The sequence below is a fragment of the Rutilus rutilus genome (assembly GCF_951802725.1).
Source record: "Rutilus rutilus genome assembly, chromosome: 1".
NCBI classification, from domain to species: domain Eukaryota; kingdom Metazoa; phylum Chordata; class Actinopteri; order Cypriniformes; family Leuciscidae; genus Rutilus; species Rutilus rutilus.
Genome location: NC_140209.1, coordinates 25,147,152 through 25,165,391, shown reverse-complemented (window position 1 = coordinate 25,165,391; position 18,240 = coordinate 25,147,152). Strand labels below are relative to the sequence as shown.

The following is an 18,240-nucleotide window of genomic DNA, read 5'->3' as shown; positions in this document are numbered from 1 at the left end:
CCTACACAGCACAGGACTATACAACAACTAAAACTATCACACAACATACTCACAGTCGTGATAACCGAGTTGGTTGGCAATGCTACGCCACACATTGTCTTTCAAATCGTTGTCCTTGTAATATGTGATTGGCTGAAGCCTTTTCTGTCGCAAAATTAAAAAAAAAATCGACATTGAAGCAAAAAAAATAAAAGTCGTTTTTTCGCCGCAGCACATTCGTGTTCGGTGTGGAAGCACTCATTACACAAACAGCTGATCAAAAAATAAAACCATTCGCGTAAATTATTCATGCATCAAAATCGCGTCCAATGTGAAAGGACCTTAAACCTCTTCTGTGGTATGTTTTTTTTATTGGCTCCAATATTTGACTGAGCTAATGATAGCAGCCTGTTGCTGCCAACTGAAAATTTTTGGGGCGTGTTTACACTAGGCAGGTTTGGTTTGATTAAAATGAACACTGGTGTGATTGCTTTGTCACCTTTTCAGGGGTCTCGGCTTGCTTCCAAATTAAATGTATTGTAGTTTGACTGATATATAAACGCAACACGTACCAAAGTCATCTAAACAAACCAAAAACACGACGTGATGTCATGTCAAAAGACACGACCCTAAAAAGGAAAAATTCTCAGGCATATATAGTTCCCATTCAGTCAGTCACATTTGATGTTATGTTGATACTGACATATTGGGGTCTCTCCTGGGAGCCCAATCACCTCCAAGTGGTAACAAAATGAGCCAATGAACATTAGCCAGTGAAATTTGCATGCCGAGTCAAACCTACCCGGACATATATACCCGGGTATAAATAAGACCGGCATTACTCACTTCATTCATATTTTGCTTCGGAGCTGAGTGTTTGCACACTCTTTCCAATTCACCTCTACTAAAGAGTACATTTCTAAAAGCAAAGAGCATTTAACAACAATTTTAATTGATATCAAGAGAACACTCTGAAAACAGCAATTTTAATTGCTACTTTGCCTGCAGGTCAGAAAACATGGAAGGCACCTTTTACTGCCCGAAGCTGTTCTTCTGCCTCCTCCACTCTCTCTACCCTTAATGGCATGTCCGGCAAAGGTTATGTGGACATTATACAGGTGAAGGTGGGTAAGACGACATTATCCCTGGCTGCTATGTCTTACACCACCAGTGGAGAGCTGCCTCCGCCCTGCATGCTATGGCCATCCTACAGATCCATCAGGCAAAAGCTCTCAAGGATCTGCATGAGGGTACCCTCCGGGTGGCGATAGTCACGGCGCGGGCCCTCAGCCAGACAATGTCCACTCTGGTGGAGTACCCAGTATGGCCCAGAGGTCTCACATTCTCTGCTTCCTCACTCTTAGCCACACCCTCATTTGTGACTGGCGGGGAGTCCGTATTTCGAGGGCGCACCGCCTCCTCAAGCCTCCCTACCCAGTCCATCATGGGACCCACGGAGCCAGGTAAGTGCACCACACAGCAAAAACTCCAGTGTTAAATTAACACTCCTGGGAGTGTATATGAGTCCACACTCAAGAGTGTAAAGTGTTAAAATATGAGTGTTAAATTAACACTCAAGAGTGTTAAAGTTAATGAGCTAATTAAGTGATTAGTTTAGTGATGATTGAGCATTATTGAAGACACCTGATGTTAACAAGCAGAATCACTGAAGGAGAAAATCACAAATTGTAAGCCACCGTTATGGTGATGGGTGTTTGCTTTAGTCGGGCTCTTGACCCTTATACATTTACTTTAGATTTTGTTTGGCTGTTGTATCTTATAACTGCCCGATGAACAAAGAGAAAAAGTGATCTGACGGTGTTGGTTATATTATGACAATCATCATTTGAACTTGATCACTGAACTCATTAAGATCCTTATTTCTGACTTAGATTTATGTTGTTGATTACAGCATAACTGTGAATGTGCATAAATATCCAGAATTTTAGATATAATACAAAGGATTTCTTAAAAGTTGTTTTGAAAAAAAAAAAATCGTTTTTTTAGGCACACACAGACGTCAAGATTCAGTCTATGCATCTCAACAATGGTGACGAGCAGAATATTCAATTAGGAAAAGTAAATTACACAGACATTTCAGATCATAATTTATTCATACCGCAATGCATGATGGGAGCCATTAATGAGTTGTGATTGGTGGCAGCGACTGCAACATGCTTTATTATTGTCACCATTGTTGAGATTCACAGGCTGATTATTGATGTCTGTGTTTCTAAATAAATTCATTTGAAAGTCTTTTGATCAGAACAATGGTTATGAAATATTTTTGGATTATATGAAAAATACTGAAAATCATGTGCTGTAGAATCACAGAGCTGCTGTAATTAACAAGTTAAGCCATCTCAATAAGTTTTGTTTTACAGATCACAACATGATTATGTCAAAACATAACCAACACCATCAGATCACATTGTCTCTTTGTTCATCTGACTGTTATAAATCAATAACAGCAGACAAGCAAAATTTAAAGTACATATATAAGGGTCAAGAGCCCAACTAAAGCAAACACCCATCACCTTAATGGTAACTTACAATTAGTGATTTCCTCCTTCAGTGATTCTGCTTGTTAACATCAGGTGTCTTCAATAATGCTCAATCATCACTAAATTAATCACTTAATTATCTCATTAACTTTAACACTCTTGAGTGTTAATTTAACACTCATATTTTAACACTTTGCACTCTTGAGTGTGGACTCATATACACTCCCAGGAGTGTTAATTTAACACTGGAGTTTTTGCTGTGCACACTCACCGCCTCTACTCCGGGATCCTGCACGTCCCGGGTTGCTGCCCCCCCCGTGGGTACGCCTGTTGTCCCTATGGTGCCACTGGTACGGAGCTTGAGAGCCTGGCTAGCTCTCCCAGTCGGTCTCGCTAGCTCATTCGGACAATCAGACTCAGCTATGCGATCCAGTTCACCAGGCATCCCCCAAAGTTCAGCGTCCTGTCCTGCATGATGAGATTACAGTCCTCCTGGCGTAGGATGCAATAGATCCTGTCCCTCCAGCCGAGGTGAAGTCAGGATTTTACAGTCTGTACTTCATAGTACCCAAGAAGAGCGGGGGGTTACGGACAATCTTGGATCTGTGTGTCGTGAATCGGGCCTTTCACAACCCCCTGTTCAAGATGCTCATGCAGAACGCATCCTTACATGCATTCACTCCCAAGTTTGGTTTGCAGCGATCTACCTGAAGGACGTGTACTTCCATGTATCGATTTTAACTCGACACAGACCGTTTCTTCATTTTGTGTTAGAGGGTCGAGCATATCAGTACAAGGTCCTCCCCTTTTGGCTGTTCCTGTCTCCCCTTGTCTTTAACAATGTCACGGAAGCTGCCCTTTCCCTGCTCAGGAAGGTGGGCATTCGCATCCTCAACTATCTCGACGACTGGCTCATTCTGGACCAGTCCCGAGATCAGTTATGCAAACTCAGGGACCTGGGGCCTCATGTATAAAACTGTCCGTACAGGGTTTTTCCTACATTGAAAATTTTTTGGCGGCCGCCAAAACGATTTTTTGTCCCGCCAAAGCCTTATTTGATCAGTAATTGGGTTTTGTGAGTGAAGCAGGCTACTGACGGAGTGACGGAGAGAACGATCACAGCGCCCCACCCCCGCGCGGGCACTCTCCGTCTTCAGTTCTGTCTTTGCTCTCTCCCTCGCATCAAAATCAACTGATCCTAAAGGTCGGAAGACCGAATCCATGTTCCACGTGGTGCATTCGGAGAATATTTTTATTCTTAGCGCTGAGTGTGATTTGCAGTCAAAAAAAGTTGCCTTATCTTCTCTTACAGCTTGTGACAAGCATTCCGCACATGCAGCTGACATAACTTTAAATAAACGCAAAAAAAAAAAATCAATCCAGTTTGAAGTGTTTTTTTAGGGGTGTGCGATATGACGATTTTTGATCGTGGACGATTAAAACGTCTCCACGATCTGCTTTTGAAGAAATATCGTAGAATCGTGCACTATATGTTCTGGCGCCTCCCAACATAAACAACGCGACGTATGTTCACATAAATGTTAACGCAGCGGAACGGGACACTGCAGTTCATAACTTGCATGTGCTTTAATGCCTTGTCGGTTAAACATTTAATTCGCGTGCTGATGCGCTGTTCTGACGTGTGCTGTGAAGCTCACATGCACTAAAAGCCTGTCTCCAGCGCCTGGATACTGGACTAAGTTATCTTTCGAGTCTTATTGTGCTTATACTGTTAAATACACACAAGGTTTATATAAACAAAGTCGGTTATGTCTAAAGTGAAAGCAAACTTGAGAAAATTGAGAGAAAATCTGCTTGTCAAATGCGTGTATATTAGACGCGTCGCGCGCAACTCTTAAAGGGACAGTAGTTATAGTGAACACGCTAAGGGATAGTTCACCCAAAAATAAAAATGATCTCATCATTAATGCACTCTAATGGGTTTCCAATCCTCTATTAATTTCCTTCTAATATTTTCTAATATTTTTCTAATATTAATATTTTGAAGAATGTGGCTATCCAAACAGTAGCTGATCCCCATTGACTTTCATATAATATACTATGGAAGTCACTGGGGTACATCAACTGTTTGGTTACCCACAATCTTCCAAATAACTTTTATTTCCAACAGAAGAAAGAAACTTATTCGAGTTTAAAACAACTTGAGAGAGTAAATTATGATAATTTGAATTTTTAGGAGAACTATCCCTAATAAGACAACAAAATGCAAAGAGAAAATCACTCACTGCTCTTCACTGATAACTTTAGCTTTAATAAGTATCAATGTATAATTTATACAGTGAAGTCTATGTTTTGTTTTATTTTCATATTTGTTCATTTAATTACTTTCTTTTCTTTAAGAAAAAAACACAAACTGTTTCTTTGTATTTATTTTAAATTTAACATTTATTGTCAATATTGGGCTTGCGGATCATGTGGGTACTAGAGTACTCTTTGCTGTGTGTGGATGACCATGTCGGTCAGCCACCACCGAAGACCAATTTTGACCCAGGAAAAACCCTGCCGTAGATTTCATCCTAAACGTTTTCAGATTTATAAAACCATGTGTACACCAGAACCTGCGGAAAATTCCCTTTATAAAACTCAGACAGCAGAGGATCGTGCGTACATGCATCTCCACCCCTTCTCATATATGGAGCTTACAATGCCTAGTTTTACTGTGCATATACTCATCTGCATACCATTTACATGCATATTCTTATCTACATGATACCATATTTAACAGTACAAAACAATAAACAAAACTATTTACTGTCACAATTTCAGAGAAAGTTATCAGAGAAGAGTTATTCTCAAACTTTTCCACTGGCCAAATAGTATTTTTAATTGCTATAAGCAAATCAAATTTATGTCTTTTATATATAATATAATATAATATAATATAATATAATATAATATAATTATATATATACACACTATCTTGTTTAAATATACACAAGTTCACACTTACAAATAAGTCAGATAGAATAAAAGCGTATTTGGCGTGCTGTCCGAGGAGAGGGCTCCGGGGTCGGTATTCGGCCCGAACCCAGAGTACTCCCCCCGTATTCCTGGCTGTGAAAGAATAAGCCAAGAGTGGGGAATCGGGGTGGTGGAGGGATGCTGAAAAACTGTCAAGGAATGTTAGGCGAGTTGGCAGAGTGAATATATACACTCACCTAAAGGATTATTAGGAACACCTGTTCAATTTCTCATTAATGCAATTATCTAATCAACCAATCACATGGCAGTTGCTTCAATGCATTTAGGGGTGTGGTCCTGGTCAAGACAATCTCCTGAACTCCAAACTGAATGTCAGAATGGGAAAGAAAGGTGATTTAAGAAATTTTGAGCGTGGCATGGTTGTTGGTGCCAGACTGGCCGGTCTGAGTATTTCACAATCTGCTCAGTTACTGGGATTTTCACGCACAACCATTTCTAGGGTTTACAAAGAATGGTGTGAAAAGGGAAAAACATCCAGTATGTGGCAGTCCTGTGGGCGAAAATGCCTTGTTGATGCTAGAGGTCAGAGGAGAATGGGCCGACTGATTCAAGCTGATAGAAGAGCAACTTTGACTGAAATAACCACTCTTTACAACCGAGGTATGCAGCAAAGCATTTGTGAAGCCACAACACGCACAACCTTTAGGCGGATGGGCTACAACAGCAGAAGACCCCACCGGGTACCACTCATCTCCACTACAAATAGGAAAAAGAGGCTACAATTTGCACGAGCTCACCAAAATTGGACAGTTGAAGACTGGAAAAATGTTGCCTGGTCTGATGAGTCTCGATTTCTGTTGAGACATTCAGATGGTAGAGTCAGAATTTGGCGTAAACAGAATGAGAACATGGATCCATCATGCCTTGTTACCACTGTGCAGGCTGGTGGTGGTGGTGTAATGGTGTGGGGGATGTTTTCTTGGCACACTTTAGGCCCCTTAGTGCCAATTGGGCATCGTTTAAATGCCACGGCCTACCTGAGCATTGTTTCTGACCATGTCCATCCCTTTATGACCACCATGTACCCATCCTCTGATGGCTACTTCCAGCAGGATAATGCACCATGTCACAAAGCTCGAATCATTTCAAATTGTTTTCTTGAACATGACAATGAGTTCACTGTACTAAAATGGCCCCCCCAGTCACCAGATCTCAACCCAATAGAGCATCTTTGGGATGTGGTGGAACGGGAGCTTCGTGCCCTGGATATGCATCCCACAAATCTCCATCAACTGCAAGATGCTATCCTATCAATATGGGCCAACATTTCTAAAGAATGCTTTCAGCACCTTGTTGAATCAATGCCACGTAGAATTAAGGCAGTTCTGAAGGCGAAAGGGGGTCAAACACAGTATTAGTATGGTGTTCCTAATAATCCTTTAGGTGAGTGTATATGCTTCCTCTCATGCTGATAGGGTAGACTTAGTAATTGTTTGATTGGACTGATTATTTGAACGTGCTCCTCCCGAACTTTGTTTATAAAACATCATTTAAAACAGTATGCCACAGGAAAAGTCAAATCAATGCATCCACTAAAAATACCTCTATTTAAATTGATCTAAAAAAGTGTAACTTCAGTGCTTAACTGCATTGAGGAGAGTAGCATATTTAAGGCGAGACACTACAGGTGAATAGGGTAATATTTTTAACTAGCAGATATCACCATGAAACTTTCCCAGTTGATTACCTGATTACCTGAGTATTGGATAAAACCAGGTTAAATTTTTTTTTTTATTGTGTTCACATATTAGATAGGAAAAAAATTACAGAGGGATTTATGGATATCTACTTTTGTTATCCTGTAAATCAGAAAATACTGTCAATAGCCTTAAAAAAATGATTTTCCATGCTTTTTGGAATAAAATGTTATATAAATCAGGCTAGGAACAATATATTTACAAAACCCTCTGTAAATGTCTTTATAATATAACTAGGTACAAGACTGGAAAGTTTGGTGTATGGGTGCTACTGAAGTGGAGATTTCGGAGTATGAGAGAAAAGTCATTTTGAGAAAACGGGCTTTAAAGATTTATCATCAGCCAATGAGATTGCGCATTCAGCCCTTTTATTTTCACGATTGGTTGCTGATATAAAGGAAATGACCATATTTGGATCCGACAGGATTGTACAGGAGAGAGAGAGCTTTCCAGCAGTGCATGATGTGATGACAGGGAGCAGAAAGCGATCGCGGAGCAGCATGTTGATTAAGAACGCCAACTTTTGTTGAATTTATGAGAAATCTACAGACGCAAACAGACAAAGTGTAATAAAATAAAGACCTAAATGTGTATTTCTGACTTTTTTTCACCACAAGTCTGAAAGAAGACATGTTATTGAAGACAAATATCCAAAAATCTCAAAATTGACCAGTAAAAAAAAACGATGTTTTTGCCTGCCGTGTCTCGCCTTAATCTAAATGTGTAAATCAGATGTAAAACAGAGTTTAAATCATTATGTTTACTTTTTTACTTCGGCCGGAGTGCCCCTAGAACAAGTGTCCAGGCATGTTGTTGTCACAACAGATGCCTCCACCACCGGCTAGGGTGCCGTATGCAACAGGCATGCTGCCTTGGGCTCCTGGACAGGACCTCGACTGCAGTGGCATATCAATTGCCCCAAGCTGCTAGCAGTGCTCCTTGCCCTGCGCCGGTTCCGGCCGTTGCTGCACGACAAGCATATACTGGTCCGGACGGACAACACATTGACCAACTGTCCGTTCCGTCGCATATTTTCTCAGAGACGGGGCACCATATGGCACCCCAGACTTAAGTGACCTACCACCAGCGGTAGTTGACACTATCACTTCAGAGCCCCCTTTATGAGACACACTTATGCTTTGAAATGGAGTCTGTTCTCTGAGTGGTGTTCTTCCTGACGGGAAGACCCCCGGAAATGTCCGGTCGGCTCTGTGCTTTTTTTCCTTCAAGAGGGCTTAGAGCGGAGGCTGTCCCCCTCCACCTATGTCTCCACAATCGCAGCAAATCATGATGCTGTTGATGGCAGGTCACTGGGAAAGCATGACCTGGTTATCAGGTTCCTGAGAGGCGCCAGGAGGTTAAATCCTCCCAGGTTGCACCTCATCCCCTCCTGGGACCTCTCTGTCATCCTTTTGGGTTGGGGGTTGGGGGACCTGCAGGCATTTTCGGTCAGTGAATCCTGCTCAAAGTTCCCTCGCGTTGCTGTGTCCCGTTCACACACTGCTGGTTTACGTGGACTGCACACAGAGCTTCAAAAGCTCAGAGCAGCTCTTTGTCTGCTTTGGAGGTCAGCAAAAGGGAAAGGATGTCTCCAAAAAGAGGTTGGCCCACTGGATAGTGGATGCCATCGCCTTGGCGTACCTGTCTCAAGGCGAGCTGTGCCCCCTTGGGGTGAGGGCTCACTCCACTCGGGGTGTTGCTTCCTCCTGGTCGTTGGCACACGGTGCCTCTCTGGCAGACATCTGCAGAGCTGCGGGCTGAACGACACCTAACACATTTGCAAGATTCTAAAATCTCTGGAGCCGGACTCTTCCTGTGTGTTGGGTACAAACAGGTAATGTGACTGGAAGACTGGCTCAGTGTCTCGCTTGCGGCACCATTCCCCTCTAATGGGGATACAAGAGCCTACATGCTCTTCAGATAAGTTCCCCATTTCCCCATTTGGAGCTCCTCGAGCATCTTTCGGCAGTCAGACACGGCGGAGGCATCTGACGCCAAGCCGGTCAGCCCTTGTACTGGGATAGATCCCATATGATGTGATTCCCTGCTCGGTAATCCCATATGTATTGTCCACGATACAGTCTTTCCCTGGGCGGTTCTGTTCTGTCCTGCCTCTGCACTAGTATAACTCCTCCCAGGCTAGGTAGGGCCTACCGCTGAGATCTTCCATATGTAGTATTGCCCCACAGGTCAGTCCGTATGTGTAACCTTCACACGTTACCTCCCTTCGGGCAGGGTGTGGTAAAGTGTTTCCACATTGGCACAACACCAGCATTAAAGGAGTCATAATGTTGTTTTAACTTTGGTACCCAATGCTCTATTATAGTCTTTCAGGCACTTCTAAAAAAGAAAAGTGGAAAAAAAATCACCACAGAGCCCCTCAGACCCTTATTTCTAAAGGCATTATTGTCTCGCGAGATCTGATGCGATGTTTTGGCTGTCGTGTATGGTCGTGGACGGTCATTATAATAATGCAAATGAGGGGCGCGTTGATTGGTTGCAGGAAGGAGGGGGGTTGACACCGCAGGTAACTTCAGCATCATTACAAACTGACATGGCGCAAGTTGTCAGAACCCGACTGAGACATACATTAACATCAGTTCGAGCAAAAACGTGTGTTGCTATTTTCTCCCACATAAATTTACCTTTTATTTAATGTAGATTACATTAACGGAAATGTAGTTTTTTTTTAATCAGCTTACAGTGGTTTTGAGATTTTTACTATCATGTGGTGTTTTTGCCTTGTTTCACGTTGTGGTTATTTAGACATTCAATATGTTTCTTCTTTAGACATGCAACGTGATGTTATACTTGCATTTAAACAGTTTTAGCCACTGAGCATGGACTCCTGTACCGTCACTACTGTAGCTGCTAGTGTAAAACAAAGTGGAAAGATGTGGCTAGCATTCGTAGAGTCCATTCCCCGTGTTTACCTCGAAGGTAACATTACAAACAATAGCCGCATTAGCTGTTAGCTGCTATTTGTTAACCACAGTAGAGCAATAAAAACACAGTCTTACCTTTTCAATTTCTGGCAAGTCCCTGATGGTTGGGATGGCACCTTTTCCCAAACGGAGCTTCGAGGCCAAGTTCGCCTGATATTGCCCCAAATTTGTAAATGATTCCGGTGTAAAATGTTTAGCACACACACCTAACGATACGCCACTTGAAAGAGTTGTTGGGACAGCGTCATTAAAAATGAATTTCCTCCACTGTTCCCTGATAGTTTCGTCCGTTTTTGGTAGATAAAACACATTTGCATGTTGTTTGTGGCAGTCACCCACAGAGCATCTCAAGTGTAGGCTACACTCGGTTTCTCCATCTTTCTCGAGTCGACTAAACTGAATCTGAGGGGGAGAGGGGCGGGCTTCCTGCGGCATAGGTTTGCGGTGTCCATATTTGGTATATCCTCCCCCGTCTTGACGTCAAGAGGGGGAAGAAATCAAAATCTCGTTTTTTTGTGCGCGTGCACGTGGCCTATTTTACAAACCCTGAGGTAAACAAACGCTTCACTTTTAAATATCGGCTTCCCGGCCAGTGTATAATCATTATGCAATCATAACATACATTGATTCTCGTGGAAAAGTGAAATTTCTACATTATGACTCCTTTAAATACTGCTCTCAAATGCACTCTCATTAATGCAAACAAAGAACAATGCCCGAGGTTAAGCTATTTGTTAAATAATAAATTAGATTTCAATTGTTTCTTGCCAAACTCGGTTGTATGCCTAGCACGTAGCCTATCATTTTTTCACTAATAATCTTTCTCTTTCTTTCTCTCTCTCTGAGGAAGGGAGAGCTAATTTGCATATAAAGTAATAATATTACTGTGGAAATTCAAACAAAAATATTATGGATAAAAATTAGTGCTGCACGATTAATCATATCGCAATCGCAATTGCGATGTCAAGCCTACGCGATTATATGACGCAAAATGCTGTGATTTTATATTAAATAAACAAATTAGCACGGTAAACGCAATTAACACGGCATCTGTAAATTTTTGCCATTCTTTGGCTAGTGTTACATGATCCCGCTCTTATTCATGCAAATGCTTTTAAACCATTCATCCGCGATAAGACAAAAAAAAGAGCGCGCTGCCTGTGAATGTCCTGACTGTGACACACAGACTCGCGCTGATATCGTGTGTGCGCACAAAACAGCATGCCAGAATACAGTTCTCTTTCGAGCTTGAACGAACAATAACACACACAATTATGCCAAAATGTGTTTTTGTCGAGTATCTTCATAACATAAGAGTAGTCTTATGATGAACGTGAAGAGTTGTGACTCGTGAGAGAAGGAGGCGTGTGAGATCCGCATCTCTGACAGCAGCGGGTGGTCTTAAAGGGACAGTACACAGTAGCCACTAATTATATCTGTCGCTAAAGTTAATCAAAGAACAAAGGGAACAGAGAAAAACACTCACTGCTCTTGACTAAAGAACTTTTTTTCTTTAGGCAGATTATCATGAATCTGTGTGTGCATTTGAAGAGTTCAGATGCCAAAGCCTCTAAGTGCCATCTGAAATTTTCTTCTAGAATGATATTTTTTATTAAGCTCGTATATTTAAGTTCAGTAATTTCACTTAAACGGCAATGAAAATTACCTATTAATTGTCCTTTAAGTGAAATTACTGAACCTAAATATACGAGCTTAATAAAAAATATCATTCTAGAAGAAAATTTCAGATGGCACTTAAAGGCTTTTGCATCTGAACTCTTCATTTATTTTCCTTGAGAACCAAGCAAGTTGACTCATGAAGCCATTTGTTTATTATATCGCCTATCACAATCACAATATTGACCTCAATTATCGCAATATGACATTTTCCCCAAATCGTGCAGCCCTAATAAAAATAGACCATGATTTAAATGGTAAAACTTCCCTATTTTCTTGTCAGGGTTATCTGTCACCCTATGTATGGTGCTCGTTTAGGTTGCCAACTACATAAAACATTTGCAAAGATTTAGATGAAAGAAGAGTGCATGTTGTATAATAATTTAAACAACAGATTCAGGTGATACACGTTTCATAATTTTATTATTTTTCTTTTTATGTTTAAACATAATCACAAATAAAAAATGTAACTATATGAATTGTATATGTATTGCATTATGTGCATTGTATAATTTTCACTTCAAAATGTCCCATGAAGGTAGTGGTAATTTATGACAGAAGTTTCTTCACTCTACCTATTTTGTAAGTGCTTAAAGTGTTGCAACTGGTTTCGTGTTACAACCCTTCCTGGTTTTCCCTATATTGCATCTACAATGATACACTTTGTTTTGATGCCATGTTTACATGTTTCTTACTAGACAGGTTTCCAGTTCCAGTATGGAAGCCTCAAGACATTTCAAGGTAAGTAGCATAGGAAAAGTCAACATATTTCCTATGGACATAATTTATAGTATTCCACAAGATACTGTCAAGACCGGCTCAAAGCAATGACAAATGAGTGGAGGACATAGTGAAGTTGGCTTGCAAGATTGAACATTTATTAACATAAATAGAAAAATATATAAAACAAGAAAATTTGGTCATCTGTAATGTCTGCCTGGTGCATGGATGTTAGTGTATCAAACATAGAAAACAAAATACTCCAAAACTAATAACAAAGCAAGTTAGGTTAAACCAAGTTAAACTAAAAAACAAACTAGAGCCAAAATCAAACACAAAGCAACAAGAAGCAATCTCTCACAACACTAACACAGCCCAAGCTTTATAGATGGAAGAACAGGTGGACATTGTTCCGAGGAAGAATAGAAGACCCGTCACAATAGCATGTCTTTGTTGTAAAAATTGGATTGCATATTAAAATTAAACACAACAGTTTAAAAAATATATATATCCTGTTGCTATAATGTTAATTTCTTTCAGAACAATGAAGAGATTGCTGTATCATCTGAACTTCCAGTGGACATCAAAGACTGGAATAAAGATCACGTGAGACAGTGGATGCTCGAAATAAAACTGGACAAAGAAGATGCAGACATTTTGTATCGTGAGAAAATTAATGGATCTGGCCTGCTCCACTTAAAGATGTCTCATCTCACAGAACTACAACTGTCAATGAATGCAAAAATAGTGATTATTGAGAATGTAGAACTTCTGAAACAAAAGACTCAGCAGCAGAATGATGTGACGACTCAGTCTTATAGCTTGAAGCCTTACCCTTTCAATAGATTTAATGCTGCTCACAGATACAGAGAAAACAGCAATCTAGACGTAACTGAAACTGGTTCTATTGACCGCATACAACCATGCCATGAATTCAAAGCCTTCATCAACACAACAGAAGATAATCAAATGAAAAAATACACATACGAGGTGATTCGATTCGCAGCAGCTTGTATGAACAGCCGCACAAATGGTACTATTCATTTTGGGGTGGCAGACAAACCACATGGACAAATTCTGGGTGTTAGCATGCAGAAAACAGATCTTTTTGATAAAAAACAGATGCAAGCAATTGAAAAACATTTCAAGGGGGAAAGGTCTGTTAAAATAGCAAAGAGCTGCATTAAACCCCCTCGATTTGTTGAAGTTCTTAAAGCTGACATGACATCTGCAGGAAAACGTGTTATTGAGGTAGACATAGAGCCGTCCTCCATAGTCTGTGAACAATTGTACTTTAACACTTATAATGTTGATAAAAATGAAGACGAGATGCAAGAGCCCAACAGTGCAGAGAGGAAGCAGAATGATGGCAAGTCTTTCTTTATAAGAGATGGCAGCAGCAGCAAGAATCTTATTACATCTGCTTCCTCAAAGGAGTATGAGAAATATACTGCAATTGCAAACATGCAACGATTGTCCCAGTTGAGGAAGGACGCTGAAGAAAAGCATCTCTATGTTGTCAAAAACAGTGTGCAAGGCTCTAAACTGTGTGAGATGATAACAGGAGGGACCCAGTCTTTAGACAAGTCACACTTTGCATGGTACATTTTGGTGGCTAACAAGTCTCATCCTGTTCAGCTGGAAAACCTGGATTTCCTTCATCACATGGATCTAGTGGCTGTTCTGGATTTCGATCCAGAATCTGCTGAGAGTGGCCTGAATAAGCTACTTGAAGAGAGAAAAACGTCCAATGTTCATTTACCAGCTCAGTATAAAGTTACAGGTGCAGTTGAAGACATTTTAAACAAGTTAAAGCTGACCAAAAACACAAGCTGGGTTTTCTGTAATGGAGGCATTAATGAGGAAAACCCCTCTGATGTTGACAACTGGTTGACTGAGAAGGGATCTTCAGTGCGTGATGTTGTTTCTTTCCTGTGCAGAAAAGATGTGGTGCCTCGCAAGCAACTTCTCACCATATTCCTGCTGTTAAGTCAGGTGAGCGACGCCAACGACCCTTTGCTTGAGACATTCAGTATGTTTTTACAGGAGCTCAATGGAGGAAACCAAATCTTATGCATCAGTGACAAGGACACAACATACACCTACTGGAAGGATCTCATTAAGGGCCGATATAAAGCTGACATCTCTACAAGATGCATTTATGAGCTAAGTTTTGCTGAGGTCAATGGCACCATCCTCAGTTTGTGGTCAGAGAATCGCAAATCAAGCCGGTTTCTGCCTTGTGGTGGTGGCAGTAATGTTGTGCTATCAAAGAAAACTGAGCAATCCCTAGAAACGCTGAGTGTTCTTTGTGTGAACCAGTGTGAAGGAGGAAATGAGGACAAACAAAAACATGAGGAGACATTTTACAGGGGAGGAAAGGTGTCTTGGTGGAATTTCTTCTTCTCAGAACAGCCCGGATCAATGCCATTCATCAAACGTGACAAGTTCGACTATATAGTCAACACTATTATTCCAGACATATGCAGCCGGAAGAGAGCTTGTGAGTTTTTCAACATCTTTCATCTTCCAGGCTGTGGTGGCACTACGTTAGCCATGCATGTCTTATGGACACTGAAGGATAAATTTCGTTGTGCCGTGCTGAAGGAAACAACGCATGATTATTCTACCGTAGCCGAACAGGTTGTGCAGCTACTAACATATGAGACAAAAGAGCAACCCACACGACTTCCCGTTTTAATCATGATCGATGACTTCCAAGACATTCGCGATGTAAAAAAACTCCAACTTCAAATTGAGGAGGAATGTTTGAAGCAAAAATTTTTTTCAAAGTCTCCACAAGTCATAATTGTCAACTGCATGAGAGCTGAATCCTGTGAACAGACTGATGATGCCGTTTTCATTGGAAACCGTTTATCTGAGAAGGAACGGGAACTGTTTAAAGAAAAGCTAAAGGAGTTTAAGAAAACCAACACAAACACTAAAACGTTTTATGGGTTCATGATTCTGAAGAACAATTTTTCACCTCACTATATTCAGGGTGTTGTGAAAAATACCCTGAAGGGCTTCAACTTCCAAGACAAACATTCTCAACTCTTTGCAGTTCTTGTCCTCCTGCATGTCTACTGCAAGAATGCATTGCTGTCTGTCTCTACATGTGAAGAGTTCCTTGGTCTGCAAACAAAAGCAAAGTTTGAAGTTGAAGATGGATTTGAGAAGTTTTCAACTCTTTTAACAAGATGCACAGCCTATTCCAACATTACCTTTGAGGGTGTGAGAGTGATTCACTCAAGTATAGCTCAACACTGTTTAAAAGAGCTGTCGACTTTGTCATACAAAGTGACAAAGGCAGAAATCACTAACCTTCTGCTCACAACAGACTTATTTTATGAGTACGCTCTGGGGAAACAAAAATTAATGCAGGATGTTCACAGCATGTTGGTGAGAAGGCAGTATTCAGCTAAGGCTGAAGACTCACTTTTTTCTCCTCTTATCCTAGATGTAATGAAAGAGACTCCTGGGATGGAAGAAATTGTTCTACACAATGCAGCAAAGTGCTACAGAAAGGATGCAGTAATATTCCAGCTCCTCGCCAGGTACTACATAAAAAAACAGGACTTTACAAAGGCCATGGACTGGGCAAAGAAAGCCAAAGACCTTTCAAGGGAAAACTCCTATATATGCGATACAGTATCACAGGTATTTCTGCGTGAGCTCAAACATACTTTTGATGAAGACAAAGATGATCCCATCAAGCCAGATAGTCTTGATAGGTTTCTTACATTGGCTGAATCTGCAGCAGAAGCTTGCAAAGAAACACAACAAACTGCAAACAAAGAAGCCAAGAATCAACTGGAAAGACAAAAAGATTATAACACTTACAACACTGCTGGCCATCTCGGTGAACTTCAAACTGCAGCTACAGTTATACAAATACTGCAAAAGACACCACTGTTTAACTGCCTTGGTCAAGTCCTCTTGGGTAAAATTACCATTGAAGAATTGTCAAGGAAGAACCCTGATCTCAAGCAATACTACCATGTGTTGCTGAAGCATAGGAAGTGTCTTCTTCAACTAAAAAACACAATGAAGAATCATTTTGATTTTCTTGACAATTTTTTTGTAAATTTAGTACCCTTTTTCTCAGAGAAAGACAAACAAAAAGAACTGACAAAGCCCAAGGTTTCCAGGTACTTTCAACAGTACACTGAGCTCTTTTGTAAAGTAAAAATAAATTGGAGTGAGCTGGTCAAGAATGAGCACATGAACACCAAGGTTAAAATTGAGCAGACGCGTGAATGTCTGGAGAGAAACAAGGGTGATTCCTATAGCGACCTTCTGGAACATTTGTATGAGGAAGACTCAACATCAACTCTTGAAGAGATCATTCAGCAGTATCAATTCATTCTCAATTCACAAGACAATGTAGAATTGAGGGACTTTATCAACTTTATCTATGCTAATGTAATTCTGGCAAACATCAACCCTGCATCTCAGTACATCAAGTCCCACCAAGACCTTTGTAAATTACTCCTTAATATAATCAAACGCCCCATACCCTTGAATGAGATTCTGCCATTGCACTACATCACAGTTTTATTGTTCTGGCAAGAGGCCAACTGCAAATTACCAACATTTGTGTCACAAATGAAGACGTCATACTCAACCTACCTGAAACCTGTGTCTAATGGAAAGAGAGCAGCGGTTCATTTTTACCTTGGGAAGGATAAAGGTTATGGTGGCCTGATTTCCCACAGGGATATTAACAGCTGTTTAGGATCAGGGCAGAACATCTCAACTCAATGGGATGATGAAAACATTTGGAGGCAAGTGAGAAATAGTAATAAACTTCACAGAGTTTCTGGTAAAATTTGCAACGGTTTTATCAGCATTGCAGACAGAAGGGTTTATCCAATGTTCAGAAGCCAGTTGCATAAAGAATATGGCACAAGAGTGACATTCTTCATCGGATTCTCAATGAATGGACCAGTTGCACTTGACATAGACTTTGAGTCATAAGGTTCACAAGCCTGATCTAATGGATCTGACTGAAGACATGAGATTCATGAATGAGAAAACTTTAGATTTCCAGTTCAAAACATTAGGACTAAAGTCGGGCATACACTGTGCGATGTCTGCGCGTTTTCAGCAAGGTACACTGAACGAGTAGATTGCATGCGATGTAAAGCTAAAGCTCAGTATTTATGTACTCACACTATACAGTCGAAACGTCAAGCTGCAACTTGACTGCTCACACTATACGTGTAAAATATGAGCGATAAACCCCTCTGCCTGGTTGCACCAATAGACAATTTCATAGACGATATCATGTATCCAGAGATACTGTCAAAACAAGCATCAGCTATCAATATCAAGATGATTTAGCATTTCCAATTCATGTATTAAATTATTATTAATATGATTTTATTAGTAGTATTATTAGGGAAGGCCTACTTTTATTATTAAACTGATAGGCTATTATAATTAATTTGCCACACAATAATTTCATAGCGCATCACCGCATAACTAACGAGCAGTTAGGATAATAAAAGATTACATAGAAGCTTACTCCTCCTCCATGAAAATTGTCTAAAACATTTAGGTCGATTACAATGAATAGGCCTATAATTAAAAGTAGGCCCTATATACAATCTATAGGCTAATATTTCCGAACACTGCAAAATTATTATACATATACATTTTACTCATACATTAATATATTCATATACATGCACTCATTTATCATATATTCTT

The 18,240-nt window shown here is 40.4% G+C and overlaps 2 protein-coding genes across 2 annotated transcripts in view; one reads left to right on the top strand and one right to left on the bottom strand.

Annotated features, from left to right (window-relative positions):
• The window catches only part of fbf1 (Fas binding factor 1), a 214,230-nt gene that overhangs the window by 183,241 nt on the left and 12,749 nt on the right, over window positions 1–18,240 (bottom strand). The gene's annotated exons all lie outside the window — the stretch shown is intronic.
• LOC311304477 (sterile alpha motif domain-containing protein 9-like) lies at window positions 1,065–17,541 on the top strand (the record flags this gene model as incomplete). Its single annotated transcript, XM_084431483.1, has 5 exons — window positions 1,065–1,103; window positions 1,151–1,442; window positions 3,258–3,451; window positions 8,711–8,854; window positions 13,066–17,541. 5 exons carry the CDS (start codon window positions 1,065–1,067, stop codon window positions 17,503–17,505), a joined length of 5,109 nt encoding a protein of 1,702 aa, XP_084287609.1. The 3' UTR covers window positions 17,506–17,541.